This window comes from Ranitomeya imitator, chromosome 2 (assembly GCF_032444005.1).
Source record: "Ranitomeya imitator isolate aRanImi1 chromosome 2, aRanImi1.pri, whole genome shotgun sequence".
NCBI classification, from domain to species: Eukaryota; Metazoa; Chordata; class Amphibia; order Anura; family Dendrobatidae; genus Ranitomeya; species Ranitomeya imitator.
The window spans coordinates 805,121,322-805,140,229 of NC_091283.1; the positions used below are offsets into that span (position 1 = coordinate 805,121,322).

Genomic DNA, 18,908 nt, shown 5'->3' on the forward strand with positions numbered 1-18,908 from the left:
CACACGCTGAATAAAACACGTACACTATTTAGCCCATTATACTGTCAAACAGTTGTGGAGGCGTGACTTGTCTTTTTAAGGAGACGCAGCACAGGTGTCAAAATTTGCACCTAGGTACTGGGCGCAGATTCCTGAGCGTTGTTATTTGCTGTACAGGAGTCTGCGCTATTGTGATCCCTTGGCCATGCGCTGTGAGCGCTTCCTGTCTTCTGACCTCATTTCATGTCGGCCGTTGCGGTTAGCGATGGACATGAATCCCAGACCCACAGTGTGTTTTCAAAAAATCACACTGCGTGGCTGGGATTCGTGGCCTTGTGCAGTAAATAGGTTTGCCGCTCACACATGTCCTTACACCTGCTTCAGACTGGGCGGCCTCAGCTGATCCCTTATCGCCTACCACGGCCAGGAGGCCGCACAGTCTGAAGAAGGCGGAAGGAGATGAGTTTAGACAGGCGAACATATGCACTGCTCGTGCCCATAAACCATACCCTCGCTGACAAAATAAATATGACGAGGGGCGTTGTTTCTAGCAGGGCGGATGCACAGGCGCAGCCAGCTAACCATGATGACAAAAGACGGGAAACGCTACCAAGGGGGGTGCTGCGTATCATTAGAAAGGAAAGTCACACCTCAGGGACAGTGGAATGGTCTCAATGAGACACATTTTGTACGTGTTGAGTTCCACGTGGGCAAGGAGAAAAAGTCAGCCACCTTGTACAAATGCAGCAGTACTGCTGTACTAGGTGGCTGTTATACATAGAAACACCTGGGGGGTGGGGCCAGGTTCCCTTTAAATTCAGTTCATGTGCCTGCGTGGCGTTTGCAGGTCACGTTGCCGGCTACACAGCAGGGGAACAGCTGGCGGTGCTGAACCCCACTAACACATTGGCTGGTGTTTTTCTCTGTGCAGCTAGCACTTCCGGGCAAAAACTAGCGGTGTTTGAGCCCAGGGTCAGCAGGAGGAGGAGAGGAGCAGAGTGTAGGCCGAAGCCTGCACTGGTGGCAGCTTTTGTTCTGTTGTGCCAGCGTGGCTTGTGCTGGACACGTTGCCGACTACACAGCAGGGGAACAGCTGGCGGTGCTGAACCCCACTGACACATCACCTAGTGTTTTTTCTGTGTAGACAACACTTCCAGGTGGCAACTGACAGTGTTGAAACCCAGGGAATCAAAGAGGAGCAGAGTGTAGGCCGAAGCCTGCAGTGGAGCAAGTTGAAAGGGAACCTTTAACCCCCCCCCCAGGCATTTGTTGCTGAAAGAGCCATCTTGTACAGCAGTAATACTGCACATGGAAAATGGTGGCTCCGAAAATTATGCTCCTTGCAAACGCTGAAGTACACACTCATATAATGTGTCCCCTCACACCGTCAAACCATCCCGGAAGTGGGACTTTCCTTTGTAATGTGACACAGCACAGCCGTCATTCCAACCCCCTTGGTGCCGGGCGCCACCTCCTCAACGTTGTTTGGTTCTGTCACGGAGCCCGCGCTGTAATGTTATCCCTTGGCCATGCACAGTTAGCGGTGCCCGTCTTCTGACATCATGTAGGTGTCAGGCTGGCAGTGCCTGTGCGTCCAAGCTGCCCTAGATCCAACCTTGCAGTGTCATCTAATGTAGTCCCACTGCGGGCCAGGGATCCATGGGCATGCGCAGTGCATATCATCGCCTCTCACTCACCTCCTTCCTGCTTCTTCAGACTGTGCGGCGTCACGGCCGTGGCATGCTATTAGGGATCAGCTGACGCCGCCTAGTCTGAAGAAGCGTGAAGAAGGGGAGTGAGAGGCTAGTATATGCACTGCGCATGGCCATGGATACCAGGCCCACTGTGGGATCACATTAGACGACACTGCGAGGTGTGATTTCGGGCAGCGTGGACGCACAGGCGCAGCCAGGACGACAACAAATGATGTCAGAGGACGGGCAGCGCAAACTGTGCATGGCCAAGGGATAACATAACAGCGCAGGGTCCATGACGGAATCAAACAACGCTAAGGAGGCAGCGCACGGTGCCAAGGGGGTAGCAATGACGGCTGTGCTGCGTCACATTACAAAGGAAAGTCCCACCTCCGGGACGGTTGGACGGTGTGAGGGGACACATTACATGAGTGTGTAGTTCAGCGTTTGCAAGGAGCATAATTTCAAGAGCGACCTTTCCCTTGTGCAGTATTAGTGCTGCACATGGTGGCTCTTTCAGTAACAAACGCCTAGGGGGGGGGGACAGGTCCCCTTACATTTTAGTTGTGCCAGCGTGGCGGTCGCATGACACGTTGCCGGATACACAGCTGGGGATCAGCTGACGTTACTGAACCCCAATAACAGAGGAGCGACTGTTGACTGTGCACACAGCACTTCCAGGCACCAACTGGCGGTGTTAGAGCCCAGGGACAGCAGGAGGAGCAGATTGGAGGTATTGCCGCACACACAGCTGGGGATCAGCTGACGTTACTGAACCCCAATAACAGAGGAGCGACTGTTGACTGTGCACACAGCACTTCCAGGCACCAACTGGCGGTGTTAGAGCCCAGGGACAGCAGGAGGAGCAGATTGGAGGTATTGCCGCACACACAGCTGGGGATCAGCTGACGTTACTGAACCCCAATAACAGAGGAGCGACTGTTGACTGTGCACACAACACTTCCAGGCACCAACTGGCGGTGTTAGAGCCCAGGGACAGCAGGAGGAGCAGAGGAACAGAGTGTAGGCCGAAGCCTGATTGGAGCAAGTTGAAAGGGAACCTTAATTTGGTGTCAGGCTGTTACTGCCTGTGCGTCCACGCTGCTCCAGATCCCACCTCGCAGTCTCGTCCAACGTAATCCCACTGCGGGCCTTGGAACCATGGACATGCACAGTGCATATCCTCGACTCTCACTCCCCTCCTTCCCTCTTCTTCAGACTGTGCGGTGTCACGGCCGTGGCATGCTATTAGGGATGAGCTGACGGCGCACAGTCTAAAGAAGGCGGAGGGAAATGAGCGAGAGCCCGAGGGGAAGATATGCACTGCGCATGGCCATGGATCCCAGGCCCGCAGTGTGACTCAATCAGAAGACACAGCGAGGCGGGATCTCGGGCAGCGCGGCCGCACAGGCGCAGCCAGCCTGACACCAAATTATGTCAGAAGACAGGCAGCGCAAATAGGGCATGCCCAAGGGATAACAGAACAGCGCAGGCTCCGTGACAGCTTAAAACAACGCTGAGGAGGCAGCGCATGGCGCCAAGGGGGTAGGAATGACGGCTGTGCTGCGTCACATTGCGAAGGAAAGTCCCAGCTCCGGGACAGTATAACGGTATCAGTGAACACATTTTATAAGTGTTAAGTTCTGCGTGTGCAAGGAGCTAAAAAAAAAAGAGCTACCTTTTCCTTGTGCAGCATTACTGCTGCACAAGATGGCTCTTTCAGTAACAAACGACGGGGGGGGTTCAGGTTCCCTTACATTTAGGTTGTTGTGCCAGCGTGGCGGTCGCAGGACACATAGCCGGCTACATAGCTGGGGATCAGCTGACGTTACTGAAACCCAATAACACTGGGTCGTATGTTTTTACTGTGCAGCCTGCACTTCTGAGCCGCAACTGGCGGTGTTGGAGCCCAGGAATAGCAGTTCAGGTGGTAGAAAGATGAACACAGCAGGAGACCTGGATGACACCCAATTACTTAATCAGGCAGAGGAGTGGCAAATTCCTGCGAGATCCAGGCCTGGTTCATTTTCAGGAAAGTAAGCCGGTCAACGTTATCGGAGGATAGTCGCATGCGACGGTCTGTTAGTACACCACCTGCGGCACTAAAGACACGTTCCGATAAGACACTAGCCGCAGGGCAAGCCAGCACCTCCAATGCATACTGGCTTAGCTCTGGCCATGTATCCAGCTTAGAGACCCAAAACTTGAACGGGAGTACAGTAAGAGGGCAAGCCATGTAGTCTGTCACCATCTGACGGAACCGTTGCCTCCTGCTGACTGGAGCCGCCGGTGATGGTGTAGACATTTGGGGCGGGCACACAAAAGTGTGCCAGAGTTGTGCCATACTGGGCTTGCCTTGGGCAGAGGCACTGCTTCTGCTCCCTCTTTGGGCAGAGCCTCCCCCACTGCCTCGACGCACTGAGCTGCTTTGTAAAGCACTAGCAGCACTCCTCTCAGTTGGACAGGAGAAGATGATGGAATTCACCAGTGTGTCGTGGTACTCCCGCAATTTACGCTCCCGGGTCAACGCAGGGATGAGGTTTTGGACGTTGTCCCGGTAGCGAGGATCGAGGAGGGTGAACACCCAATAATCAGGCATGTTGAGAATGTGGTCGATGCGGCGGTCGTTTCTCAGGCACTGCAGCATGAAATCCACCATGTGCTGCAGAGTGCCAACTGGCCCAGAAACGCTGTCCCCTGCTTGAGACATGATCTCTGCCCGCTCGTCATCACCCCACCCTCGCTGTACACACTGACCACTGGACAATTGTGTCGCTCCCTCCTCTGGACGGAGCTCTTCCTCCTCCATTGACTCCTCCTCATCCTCCTCACAAATTGGCCCCTGCGTACCCCTTTGTGAGGAACCACGTGGCGCTGACTCTCCAGAAGCTGATGGAAAAGGTGACTCCTCATCCTCCACCTCTTCCACAACATCATCCCTTAACCCTTGCAAAGTTTGCTGAAGCAGGCAGATAAGGGGGACAGTCATGCTGACTAGTGCATCATCTGCACTTGCCATCCGCGTGGAATAATCAAAAGGACGCAAAACCTGGCAGACGTCCTTCATAGTGGCCCACTCTGTGGTTGTGAAGTCTGATCGGCGCTGACTGCGACTTCTTTGCGCCTGATGCAGCTGGTACTCCATAACTGCTTGCTGCTGCTCACACAACCGCTCCAACATATGTAACGTGGAATTCCACCGGGTAGGTAGGTCACATATGATACGGTGTTCCGGAAGGCGGAATCGGCGCTGCAGAGCAGCAATGCGGGATCTGGCCAAGCTGGAACGCCGCAAGTGAGCACACTCTAGGCGGACCTTGTGCAGCAGGGCATCAAGATCCGGATAGTCCCTCAGAAAACTCTGCACAACCAAATTGAGCACATGTGCCAGACATGGGATGTGAGTGAGGTTGCCAAGGGCCAAAGCTGCCACCAGATTTCGGCCATTGTCACACACTACCATGCCTGGCTGGAGATTCGCTGGCAGTAACCACACATCGCTCTCCTGCTTGATGGCATTCCAGAGCTCCTGCGCTGTGTGGCTTCGATGCCCCAATGAAACTAGTTTCAAGACGGCCTGCTGACGTTTGGCCACGGCTGTGCTCATGTCGGTCATAGGTAAACGTTCACGGGTCCATGTGGAGGTGGACTGTGACGGATCCTGCAGAAAGGAATCTGAGGAACTGGTGTAAGAGGAGGAGTCGATGCGTACAGACTGGATTCCTGCAATCCTTGGAGTGGGCAGGACACGTCCTGCGCCACTCGCACGATCTGTACCTGGCTCAACAACATTAACCCAATGGGCAGTGAGGGAAACATATCGCCCCTGTCCATGCTGACTGGTCCACGCATCGGTGGTGAGGTGGACCTTGCTACTGACGGCGTTCAGTAGCGCATGTTTTATGTTTGCCTCAACATGCCTGTGCAGGGCAGGGACAGCCTGCCTGCTGAAGTAAAAGCGGCTGGGCACCTTGTACTGTGGGACTGCCAATGCCATCAAGTCACGGAAGCTGTCAGTCTCCACCAGCCTGAACGAGAGCATTTCCAGGGACAACAGTTTGGCAATGCCTGCATTCAGAGCCTGTGCTCGGGGGTGGTTGGCCGAGAATGCCCGCCTTTTCTCCCATGCCTGTACTACCGATGGCTGTAGAGTAGACTGGGAGTGTGAGGATGACTGGGAAGGTGGTGCTGTGGGTGGAATTACACTAGGTCTCTGGACAACAGTGGAGGAAGAGGCAACACGAGATGAAGAGGTGGTAGCTGCCGCTGTTGGTTGGCCTACGTCTTCACTGTGTTTCTGTAACTCCACCGCGTGCCTGGTCCGCACATGTTTCCACATATTTGTGGTATTGAGGTTGCTGACACTTTTACCTCTTTTTACTTTCTGATGACACAGCTTGCATTTGACAAAACAAATGTCATCTGCAACTGTGTCAAAAAAGGACCAGGCACTGCAAGTCTTGGGAGCGCCCTTTTTGGCTTTGGAAAGAGACAGGCTCCTAACGGGTGCCAAAGTGGAGGCTACAGGCTCCGCAGTCTTCCCCCTCCCTCTCCCTCTTTGGCCCGTAAGGGGAAGCTCTTCCTCAGAGCTGCTCCCACCACCTTCCTGTTCCTCACGCCATGATGGGTCAAGGACCTCATCATCTCCACTACCCTCTGCCACCAACTGCTCCTCCTGGGTAGTCTCGGCAGCACAGTACGCATCAGAAAGCGGCACCTGAGTTTCATCATCAGATGCGTACTGCGCTGTGGTCACCGGAGGCACTGGCCCACCTGCCTCTTCAGAGTCAGAGAGAAAAAGCTGTTGGGCATCACTGCACACTGCCTCTTCTTCCATTTCTCCAATGCTGCTTGGCTGGCCCCGTTTCCAAGCCAAGAGATTCAGAGAACAGAAGTAGAGACGGCTCCTGTCCTGGGCTCTCTGACTGCCTGGCCAATTTGGCAGGTGGTGAAGAGACAGATGGCTGCTCTCCAGTGCTCTGTGCCTGAGAGGATGTGGCACTAACTGAAGTCGATGCCGAGGCGTTAGCTGCCATCCACCCGACAACGGCTTCAATTTGGTCTTCACGCAGCAGCAGTGCACGGCGCTCTCCGACAAAGCTGCGCATGAAGGACTGTTCCCTGCTGAAACTGAGTGACGACGAGTCACCGGCGCCCGCAGCAGGCACAGAATCACCACGTCCTCTCCCTGCTCCTCTCCCTGCTCCGCGCCCACGTGCCTTACTCCCTGCCCTCTTCATCTTGGTTGACAGATAAAGATAAGCAGAAAAGTACTAAGGCCTTAGCGTGCTTATTCCTGAAATGCTCCTTCTAACAGGTGTAAGAAACACTAATGTTGTAAAGTGTGGACTAAACTTTATTATTTTTCAAATGTGGCCTACACAAGTGTTAAGTTGTGTTTGGTGAACTTTACTTTTTTTTTTGTGCAGATCGGGCTACAGAGCTAGTTTAAATCACACGGAGACCGTGCAGACAGCCGTAAACGGCGCTGCAAGGCCAAAAAACCCTCCTCTAGGTTATCCTATGTAGTGTTTTTCCACTATTTAGCTGGAGACGGGTGGAAAGACACTAATAGGATTTTTTTTTTAAAAATTTTAAACAGGCTGCACTATTTGAAAAAAAGGAAATTGTTTTTCAAGGTATGAGGCAGTAACGCACCCTGAGCTGAATCCAACCGGCTATGGCTGCACACAGACTACAGGGCGAGCTGGGCTCACACGGAGATCGTGCAGACAGCCGTAAACGGCGCTGCAAGGCCCCAAAAACCCCCTCTAGGTTATCCTATGTAGTGTTTTTCCATTATTTAGCTGGAGACGGGTGGAAAAACACTAATAGGGATTTTTTTTTTTAATTTTTAAACAGGCTGCACTATTTGAAAGAAAGGAAAATTTTTCTCAAGGTATGAGCCAGTAACGAACCCTGAGCTGAATCCAACCGGCTATGGCTGCACACAGACTACAGGGCGAGCTGGGCTCACACGGAGACCGTGCAGACAGCCGTAAACGGCGCTGCAAGGTCCAAAAACCCCCCTCTAGGTTATCCTATGTAGTGTTTTTCAACAATTTAGCTGGAGACGGGTGGAAAAACACTAATAGGAAATTTGAGAAAAAATGTGCAGCAGGCTGCACTATGAGCAAAAAAGGACAACTGTGTGAGGCAGTGTGAACCCCCCCTGAGCTGAATACAACCGGGTATATGGCTGCACACAGACTACAGAGTGAGCTGCACACACACACACAGAGACCTTGCAGAACGCTGTTAAAACAGCGCTGCAAGGCAAGAGCAAGGTGAACAGTGAAGAACACACAGCGTTTTGCTAAATTAGCCTTTGGAAAGGAAAATAAAGCAATTAGCTAGCTCAACTGGCCCTCAGTTAGAACACAGCGTCCTGTCCCTAACTGAAATCACAGCAGAGTGAGCGCAAAATGGCGGCAGCGTTTTTTATAGTGCAGAGTGACATCATTTCAGCAGCCAATCACAGCCTTGCCAGTACTTACATGCCCACCATGCTAAACAGGATGTGCCCACACTTCCAATCATTCCTCATTGGCTGCTGCGTTCTGTTTGAATTCTGGGAACTTCCGATTCCGGTATCCGATACGCGGGAAGTATCGGAATTCGGTATCGGAATTCCGATACCGCAAATATCGGCCGATACCCGATACTTGCGGTATCGGAATGCTCAACACTAGTCATGACTTTAAAGAAATCATCCATGAACCCATCAGGACCAGGAGCTTCTCCGGCCGGTAGACCACCAATAGTGTGCTCTTCACTTCTTCCTCCAGGGGCATTTAGCATAGTCAAATGTGTTTCTGTGACATTAGGTATAGTAAGCTTACTGAAGAAATCTCCACCTCTGACCTCCCCCTGTGACTCTTAAGTATGCATAAAAATCCCTCAGGATTGAGTTTATTTCTTTGGGATTATCCACTACTAGACCCTCTTTATTCTTAATATATAATTTTTTTTCCTTTCTACCTTTTGCCCAATTTGCTAGTAGCCTCCCCACTTTATCACCAAACCTCCTCAACTCAATGTCCATCTGTGTCTTCCTAAACATTTCACTTTTCTCTGCCCATTCGTTAGTTTGTTTGGGCCTCGTTCCAGTTTTCTTTGGCTTTTTCAGTTTTTTTGTTGTTGTTGGAAAACTACATATTTTTCCCTTAGTTTTTTTTTGGAAGGCTTTTAAAAACTCCTCCCTCAAAAACAATATTTTCAGGATCACCGCAGTCAGTACCTATAGATTTGATGCCACCACTTGAATCACACACACAAAAAACCCACTAAAAAGACATACTAAACACAACACCGGCACACAGTTTAATATCTGATAACATAATACAGCAAAGAGTGCATCGAATTAGCATATTCTGGAATACGGCCGCAATCTGATCTAAAGCAAAAAGTCCTAGCGAGCATATGATACAATAATACGGAGGGTTCGGATGGCACCAAACTACTGGTAAACTATTAACTAGTACTGTGATGCCCTTAACACACCATGGTACAAAAGTAGCAAACAAAATGTGTCTTTTGTATGTTGGTTGCAAATCAGAGGCATCGTGGGGCCACATTGGAGTATTGGGTAACTGACAAAATGATTTTATAATTGTAGCATCTTAGTAGATTTTTACAGCGAGTGAAAATCAGACGAAAATTCTTTAGTTATAATATAAGAATACCTGGTATCGGAATATTAAAAAAGAACAAACAAACAAAAATAAAAGAACAATTGGTAAAAAAACTAAAGAGGATCATATTTACTACTAGGTCTATGACATTAGAACATTTTACAAATAGAAGTACAAGAAGTCTTTACAACTACCAACTCCCGAAATTAAAAAACAATATTCAAGATTCTAGTTAAATCGGGTTCTTCGTGGGAAATGGTTGGGATCCCGGGATGGAGGCAACATCTCATGGGGGTCTCTGTTGTCAAGTCTCGGCGGTCCTGTAGGTTGTCCAGGTTTCATCAGGGTAGGATATGGAGCGAATCTGTTAGTTCCTCTGAATACATCTTCAGATGGATTCATCTTTCTTCCTTCAAAGGGTCTTGGGAGGGAAAATATAAAAAAGCTTATTTATTCATCATACAGTCATAACATCATACAGATATCGCAGAGGGGAAGCTCCACCATTAGCCAGAACAGAGCCATAAAAAGAGCAGCTCCCACCCCGTCAGACTTCACACGATCGCTTGTAATACTACTTTGGTCATCCAAAGCTTTCCCAGGTGACAGCGGACAATTAGGGGATCCATGGTCATCAGATGTACATTCAGGCGGATTCTTTTTGAGAGTATCTCTATATTTCTAGTATTTTGAAAATGATAGTCTAGCCTTTTAGTGTACCCGTCACGTACATATACATACATTATATATATATACATACACACACACACACACACACATACACACACACATATAATGGCCAGAAATAGTGTTGTTATATATATATATATATATATATACACATACATATATATATGTATATATATATATATATATATATATATATGTATACCGTATATATATATATATATATATGTATACCGTATATATATATATATATATATATATATATATATATATATATATATATATATATATATATAATCTATCAACACTATTTCTGGCCATTACATAACGTATATCCTGCATCTTCACCTTGTGTCCCTCTGCAGGCTCTATTTCTATTTCCCAGTCCTCTCTGATCTAGTGGGTGCAAACTACCTGCTATGATGTCCCCGATGCACAGCACACACAGACAAGAGGGATTCCTGCTCTCCTTTCTCTTTGTAGCACATGTCCAGAAGCTGCAGCTCATGGAGGACATTGTACACCAGTACTGAGATGTGTGGCTGTGAATCCAGCACTGTACGGATGTATAACAGTTGCCTGATGCTACACTGTGCTGACTGCTACAGACTTCTCCTCCCCCGAGTAAGATAGCAGTGGTAACCTGGCAGTTTTTCAGAGTGGACGATGCATTCAAGGGGTGGAGGGGGAAGTAGAAGTGGCTCATAAGTGGGGAAAGAAGATTTATCTAATACATATTCCAAAGAGTCTTATGTTCAGCTGTTGATTCATGAAATGTTTTTGGCCATTTAAGATAGACCATCAATATTAAATTGACAATGGTTCCACTCTGGGATCCTGCCCGGACCAGTTGATTTCAGGGGCCACAGCGTTCCAGTAGATTCTCCCTCCCCTTCATGGTTTATACATAGCGTCCTCTAAGTGGGTCTGAGCAGAAGTAAGCACAGGCCTCGTATAGAGCAACGAAGGGGGCGACCCATCGCCAGATCGGTAAATCTGCACCCATGTCCAGGCACATACTAGTAAAAAAAAAAAAAAAAAAGGGATCTGGGCATTCTTTTAAAAGGAGCATGTCACCACTACTTCCATACGTGAAAACTTGCTATGTCTGTATAGCTACTTGTCTCTTAATGCGAAATCAAATATAGTAGCCATATGCAAATCAGGATGGAAGTGCACTGAGGGTGTGTCAGTGCACTTAGCTTCTTCCTAGTGCATCTACACACCCATAGTGCACTTCCTGCCTGATATGCATATGGGATCTCTACAAATGGCTTCACCAATATTTCTGTATGTAAATAGATTCTGAGAAGTGCAAATTAGAGAAACCGCCATCAGTGTGTGTAGGGGATGGATCCTGTACAATATTCGTTTTCCTAAAGTGCACTGCTATTAGTGACGGATACCACCGATTTCCCTTATACATATACATCGGGGGATGCACACGACACATGCATTTCACGAAAGGAAAACATTGCAAAGTAAGAGGAGCTGAAATGTATAATGATTAATGCCGTTTACCTTGTGTCATTCATGAAGTCTCTTTGCTTGTTTATTGGGTATTCTTCATTCTGTGGATACATGCTCTCAGTCATAGGGCGCTCCGCAGTGTGAGTATTTTGTGGGTGCATCTGTTCATTCATGGGACGCTGCATCATGGTGGGTGCATCCCGCTGGAACATTCGCTCACTCATGTGCCCCTCCATGGGTCGGGTGTCTCTTAGGGGCATACGTTCATTTGCTTCTCTTGAATACATTTGATTATTCATGGTCCCCTCCATTACTGCTCGGTCAATCCTTGGATGCATTCTTGTATTCAGGGGTCCCTCCATGGGTCTTGAATCTCTTGGGGTCATCAGTGTATCCATTCCCCTAGTCAATGGTCTTGAATCTCTTGGTGGTATTCTGTTATTCATAGAATTTTCCATAGCCTGTCCATTCCTAGGGTTCAACCTTTGATTCATAGGAAGGTCCATAAGTCTTGTAATTTTCGTCTGGGTCTGATTATTTCCCGAAGCCTCAGTTTGTCGTGGATCCCCGGAATACATCCTATTATTCATTGGGCCTTCCATGAACTGTGCATCTCTGGACTGCATCCTTTCAGTCATCGGTCCATTCATTAACCTTCCATCCTGTAGGTGCATCCTCTGATCTGCAGGATTTCTAAAACCTTGGGCTTCTCTTTGGGGAAATCTTTCGTTTACAGGACCCTCGATAAACCTTGGATTTCTTGGGTCTTCCATGTCCCATCTATCCATTAAGGGTCTTGGTTCATTCAGCGACTCATTGTGAAGCTGTGCACTCCTGGCATTCATTCTATCATTCATAGGACCTTCTTGTGTCCTTACATTTCGTGGTTGCACCCTTTCATTATAAGGACCGCCGCTCATCATTTCATGATCTCTTGGGTCAAACCCGTCATTTTCATTTTCCCCGCTTGGTAATTCCTGGCGACGCAATCTGTCTAGATAATCTAATTCGTTGATTAATGAACGCCCCCGACGTGCTGCCTCTTGGACATCAGCAATGTTCATTCTTCCCGGTGGAAATGACGGCACACGATTGGAAGGAGGAGCGCCATATTCATCAAAGCCTTGCGCTGGGCTCGGCCGGCCTCTCATTCTTTCATTATACCCGCCCTGTTCGTGTGGTATCATATGTGGCCCGTCTCGAAGATCCATAAGAGGCCTTGGTTCGGATCCATACATGTCTCGTCTGTTTTCTGGTCCGGAAATAAATCTGCCATCTGGATTAAAATCAGCTGGTCTTCGAAGCCTTTCAGGGGCGTTCAGAAGTTCTGGCATACCGGACGGAATACCTCGACGTTCCGATGGCATGCGAAGATCAATATCGTCATCCATGTCGCCAAATGGTGGCCTTCTGTTCCTAAATTCAGGTCTTGGGTTGAATAAGTCTCTGCTGTCATCCTGATATTCATCTGACCTAGCTCTCATAAGTGGTAATGGCCTCGGATCTCTGGCATCAAAATCTGCATATTCATTTCTGGGAATAAGCTCAAGTAGCGATCTCATGGAATATTGTTGTGACCGTCGACCCCTGCAAGACGGGTAACATTAAAATATATCTATAAGCGTACGTTTCATTAATCCAATGACTGAGTTTAAAAAAATAAAAAAATGGCGTTTTTAGTGGCAAATGCATCTGTGACCTGGACATACCATGTAATGAAGATCCCTCAAAGTAAAGCCATTACCACATGTCCAACATTCTCAGTCCAAGTTCAGACAGGACACGGGCCTCCTGACCTGAAATCAACACCTTCACAGGCAAATATGTGGCTGTCGAGGTCAGGAGACCTGCTGCTGGTCAGGACATAACAGTCCAGCCTTGGGACAGTGAATGTTGGACTTGTGAAACCGGCCCTAGGGAACTTCTACCATATCCATTAAAATAAAAGGGCTGAGCTCAGGAAACTGTGGCTATCGTGGATTTGTGAGTAATCGCTGTCATTAACCGGCTGACGAGCTAAAGCCTTTGGTTTTCTCCTTGCTCTCCATTGAAAACACATACACGTATGGCTGAGCCCGATAAGCATGGCGGGTTAGGAGAGTTAAGCTGTCAGCAGAAGCCACATTCTCCTGACATACAGGTCCTTCTCAAAAAATTAGCATATAGTGTTAAATTTCATTATTTACCATAATGTAATGATTACAATTAAACTTTCATATATTATAGATTCATTATCCACCAAATGAAATTTGTCAGGTCTTTTATTGTTTTAATACTGATGATTTTGGCATACAACTCCTAATAACCCAAAAAACCTGTCTCAATAAATTAGCATCAGTATTAAAACAATAAAAGACCTGACAAATTTCAGTTGGTGGATAATGAATCTATAATATATGAAAGTTTAATTGTAATCATTACATTATGGTAAATAATGAAATTTAACACTATATGCTAATTTTTTGAGAAGGACCTGTATCTAAGGCCATGTTCCTAAAGGTACCATCACACTAGACGATATCGCTAGCGATCCGTGACGTTGCAGCGTCCTCGCTAGCGATATCGTCCAGTGTGACAGGCAGCAGCGATCAGGCCCCTGCTGTGCTGTCGCTGGTCGGGGAAGAAAGTCCAGAACTTTATTTCGTCGCTGGACTCCCCGGAGACATCGCTGAATCGGCGTGTGTGACACCGATTCAGCGATGTCTTCGCTGGTAACCAGGGTAAACATCGGGTAACTAAGCGCAGGGCCGCGCTTAGTAACCCGATGTTTACCCTGGTTACCATCGTTAAAGTAAAAAAAAAAAAAACAGTACATACTTACATTCAGCTGTCTGTCCCTTGCCGTCTGCTTCCTGCACTGACTGCTGGCCGTAAAGTGAAAGTGAAAGCACAGCACAGCGGTGAGTCACACAGCGGTGACTCACCGCTGTGGCTGTGCTGTGCTTTCACTTTACGGCCAGCAGTCAGTGCAGGAAGCAGACGGCAAGGGACAGACAGCTGAATGTAAGTATGTACTGTTTGTTTTTTTACGCTGGTAACCAGGGTAAACATCGGGTTACTAAGCGCGGCCCTGCGCTTAGTTACCCGATGTTTACCCTGGTTACCGGGGACCTCGGGATCGTTGGTCGCTGGAGAGCGGTCTGTGTGACAGCTCTCCAGCGACCAAACAGCGACGCTGCAGCGATCCGGATCGTTGTCGGTATCGCTGCAGCGTCGCTAAGTGTGACGGTACCTTAGGTGCAAAAAAGCTGCATTTTTTCCAGCAGGTGTCCGCAACAAATTACGCCCTAGCAACCTGCTCTCATTATTGTGTTTTCTGCTGCATTTTTGGTGCACACTTGAAGCAAGAAGCCTACATAGAAAAAAAGGCACCAAAATACACAGTTCAGCAGCACCTTTAGACACACAGTGGGCAGGAGTTATCATGAAATCACATCCCATCCACTTTGCTTGAACTGTTAAAGGAAATCTGTCAGCAGGTTTTTGACATTTAATCTGAGAGTAGCATGATGTAGGGGCAGAGAGAGAGCCTGACTTCAGGTATGTGTCCCTTGCTGTAGTTTCAATACAATCAGTGTTTTATCGGCAGGAGATTATCACTGCAGGACTAGCTGTCACGTGCCATGCAGTCCAGCTAATCTGCGTTGCATTGCGTTTTGTGACGCATGCGTCTTTTTTGGCGCACGCGTCAGAGCGCAGAGGACGCAGCAAGTTGCATTTTTTTTGCGTCCAAAATCATGCCAAAAAAGGACGCATGCGTCACAAAACAATGGCATGCGTTTTGGTTTGCGTTGCGTCGTCGACGCAGCACCGCACAACGCAAATGTGAACGTAGCCTAAGTGACGCATTGCTAGAATCAGACTCTACACAGCAAAAACCTGCTGACAGATTCCCATTAAACAAAACGGAAAAAAAAAATTGCATTTACCCAAAGTAGGAAGATAACATGAAGGATATGTGTACACCTTAGTTAGGTAAAATGACAAATTTATGTGCAAACAAAATACTGAATTTTACTTTATTTTTTAAATCAATTCTTAGTTACTAAGGTACTCCACTGTGTACACTTACAAAAGGATATGTACTCCCCACAAAAAAATTATTATCGTATATTTACTGTGAGACACAAAGTCATTTGACAGGTTTTGGGTCATGTTTGCAATACAAGCATTTATGTCCTATATATGCTTTCTTACTCTGTAATTAAAGGGAAGCATTTAACTTTAAAGTCATGATCAGACTATACAAACTACAAAAATAAAATCCAAATTTACTCTTTTTTTAGTGGTAATACAAAAACTGCAAAGAAAAACCACATGTTCCTTATCCACCCTTGTCTGGGAACATTTTCACCATTGAACAGAAATCAAACGAGTGGTTCTTGGTTTAAGGCCTCAGTTCACACAATTAATACAGGTATCAAAAATCCTTCTAATTGGTTACTTGATTCCATATTAAAAGTTCTTCTGGGCCATTGTAGTAGAAACTACTGCTACTAGTTACCAATACCGCGCCTTTATAGGACAGACACTTACCTGGGCATATCGTCACCGTACGAGTCATTATCCATTTCTCTTGGTTCGTCAATGGCAGGAGGCAAGTCTATGCCAATATTACTATAAAAACAAACAAACAAAAAACAAAATAAATAAACAAAACGAAAAAACAAAAAAACACAAAATAAACATAAAAAAAAACAAACACTCAAAAAGCTGTAAAATCCTGCAAAGCAAATGCTAAAGTTAAATATAAAATAATCTTTAAAGGGGTGGTGAAGTGGGCAGATTTCTACACAGATTTTCTTACAACGAGTAAGAACACCTACTGATATATTCTTGATGTCAAAGATGCTACAATTCCTCAATATGACCAGTTGTCATGTGGCACAATAATAGTGCCCATACACTGTCGAACAGCAGCGAGACATGCGGCCGCGGGGACTCGAACATATTTTTCGAGCATGCCGAAGTCACTCGGTTAGTACTCGAGCATGCTCAGATAACACCTTATCTGGGCACCTTCGCTCATCACTACTCTTGGATTTTTTTGGGGCGAATGTTGCAACCAGCTCTTATAGGTCAGAAAAAACAATCCAACGGCCCAATGGATGTTTTGTAAGACAAAGAACTATTTTTTGCCGAACCAGTTGATGATCAGACTTTATGGTCCATATCAAGCACTTGAATAGAATTTTATCTAACAGGTATAGGCTCCCCGAGATTTGTAGTTTCTTCCCGTCATGTGATGGAGGGCTACCAGCTCCTCCGATATGACTGATCAAGTGTTTGAAAATGGTGCAGATGTGAACTAATGTGAGACTAAACTGACATCTGCCATGACACATCCCATTAACACCTTGGTAATTCTACATTACCGTCCTCCACACAAGTCTGTTTTGCAGGTTTGCTTCAGCTCCCACTGCCAGATATGCAAAGTACGGACCCCCTAAAATGTTTTTTGCCTTTCTGACATAGAAATACTTTCCACATCTCACATCAAAAATCCTGCAGCTTTTATATAAACGGCAGCAATAGATCCTGTGATTTTATCTTCAGCCCAATTGTAACAATTAGCAAAATGCACCACGTCAGAGCATAGCCCCAATCAGTGGTTCCATACCTTCGAGGAGGTCCTTTCACAATGTCTTCAATGTAGACTGTTCCTTCGATTGGGTGGCCTCGAGACTGACCAAATGCTTTAGAAGAATTGGGGAACAAATAAGTTATTTTCTTGGGGTTTCTAAGTAAATACATAAACCTATACAGATATATCTGTAGACTCACCAGATAGCGCAGTCAGTGGCACCCATTCATCAACATCAATCAGGTACCTAGTTGCAAAAAGAGTGCATGAGAGTAAGTGTGAATCTACACTGGCCGATTATAGGGAACGAGCGTTCCTAGGAGCCCTTGTTTCCTGATAATCATCCTGTGTAATCAGGCTGACAATCAGCAAGCAACACGCTCGTTCGTCGGGTGAAATTATTTATTGGCTTGAATCAGAATCATTATTCTAGACAGGTGCTGCCGAGAACAATGACATTCTATGCGTACAAAATGATTACATTCACAACCTTTCTGTGCTCAAACTGCGCTCGACCAGGCTAATAAATGACTACTACCGAGGGTCATTTAACATTGGCAAGTCATACAGGACAAATTCACCTTCAAAGGGGTTGTCCCCTTTCAGACGAGTTCTTCCTGTAAAATTATAAGTAAAAAACAAAACAAAAAAAAAAACTGGTTTACGTCCCCATCCCAGGTCCAGCACCGAGTCTCCGCTGCTGCTTCCAATGTCTCTGTTGTCTGCAGTGCTGAAGTCACTGGGAGCAGCAGCGGAGACTCGACACAGGACCTGGGGAGGGGAATTAGGCGCAGTTTTATTTTTAACACTAATTGAGCTTATAGAAAAAACTTTTCTGAAAGTGGACAACTCTTTTAACAGAAAGCTCCAGACATGTGCTGAGAGCAGGGCATGTATCTTACCTGCATATAAGATATCCGGTCCTGTTGATTCCAGTTGTACAGTGAACACCGATGAGTTTATCTAGTAAGACAAAAAAAAAAACATCTTTGTTTCTTTACTTGCTTCTGGAGAAATGGTAACTACACCTTATAATATTTGAAAACACAAAAAAGCACAGTAAAACAAAAAACACTCTGTTGCAAAAAAATCACAGTGGACAGCAAGTGCTAGTAAAAAGATGGAAAAAACAGGGTATTTGGTTGATACATTTTTTGCAAAAAATGTATATAAGCTGCTCTACCAAACATCAAGGTATACCCGTATCAGAGCAGTCCTAACTAATGTATGTAATCCCTATATGATGTATTTAAAACCTGGTCATATGTACAATACCTGTATGAGCAGGATTCAGAAAAGGAATATCCATGTGGACACGCTGGACAGAACAGCACATAAACATTCCTTTTCTGAATCCTGCTCATACAGGTATTGTACATATGTCCACTGTGATTTTTTTTGCAACAGAGTGTTTTTGGTTTTACTGTGCTTTTTTTGTGTTTTCAAGTCTCTTGGTGGTGTGAACATGTCTCTACGGGCTTGTTCACGTGCGCACAGCTCATGTGTTCTGGTTTCACCTTATAATATTTCCTGACATCTCAGTACAGAGCAGCTACAGATCAATTGTTCTAAAAAGGAGATGACAATAAACAAGGAAATTAGCAGCCATACAATTCTTACCATTATCGGAATTAGCGGCCAAAAATTTCCATACGACCCTCTTGAACTGGTGGATGGTGGCATCATCTGGGATTTTAAGTCCTACTGTGTGGAGTTTCACATACTGCACGCTTTTTGGCAAATCCTTTATAAGAAAGAACATTCATTAATGACGCTGAACAATTCTTCACACAGGTTTCCAGCAATGGGCATTTATTAGTTATTCATAGAACAGGTGATAAATGTCAGACGGATTTGGGC

General features: G+C 46.5%; 1 protein-coding gene across 1 annotated transcript in view; it reads right to left on the minus strand.

The window, feature by feature from the left end:
* Window positions 1-8,973: 8,973 nt before the first annotated feature.
* LOC138665877 (uncharacterized) overlaps window positions 8,974-18,908 on the minus strand; it is a 41,623-nt gene continuing 31,688 nt past the window's right edge. The window contains exons 4-10 of the mRNA XM_069753804.1: window positions 18,669-18,792; window positions 17,951-18,011; window positions 17,249-17,295; window positions 17,085-17,160; window positions 16,001-16,081; window positions 11,516-13,051; window positions 8,974-9,728 (exon numbers count right to left, since the gene is read on the minus strand). Of these exons, the coding sequence (XP_069609905.1) occupies window positions 9,536-9,728; window positions 11,516-13,051; window positions 16,001-16,081; window positions 17,085-17,160; window positions 17,249-17,295; window positions 17,951-18,011; window positions 18,669-18,792 (2,118 nt within the window). The 3' untranslated portion in view covers window positions 8,974-9,535. The remainder of the gene's footprint in view (window positions 9,729-11,515; window positions 13,052-16,000; window positions 16,082-17,084; window positions 17,161-17,248; window positions 17,296-17,950; window positions 18,012-18,668; window positions 18,793-18,908) is intronic.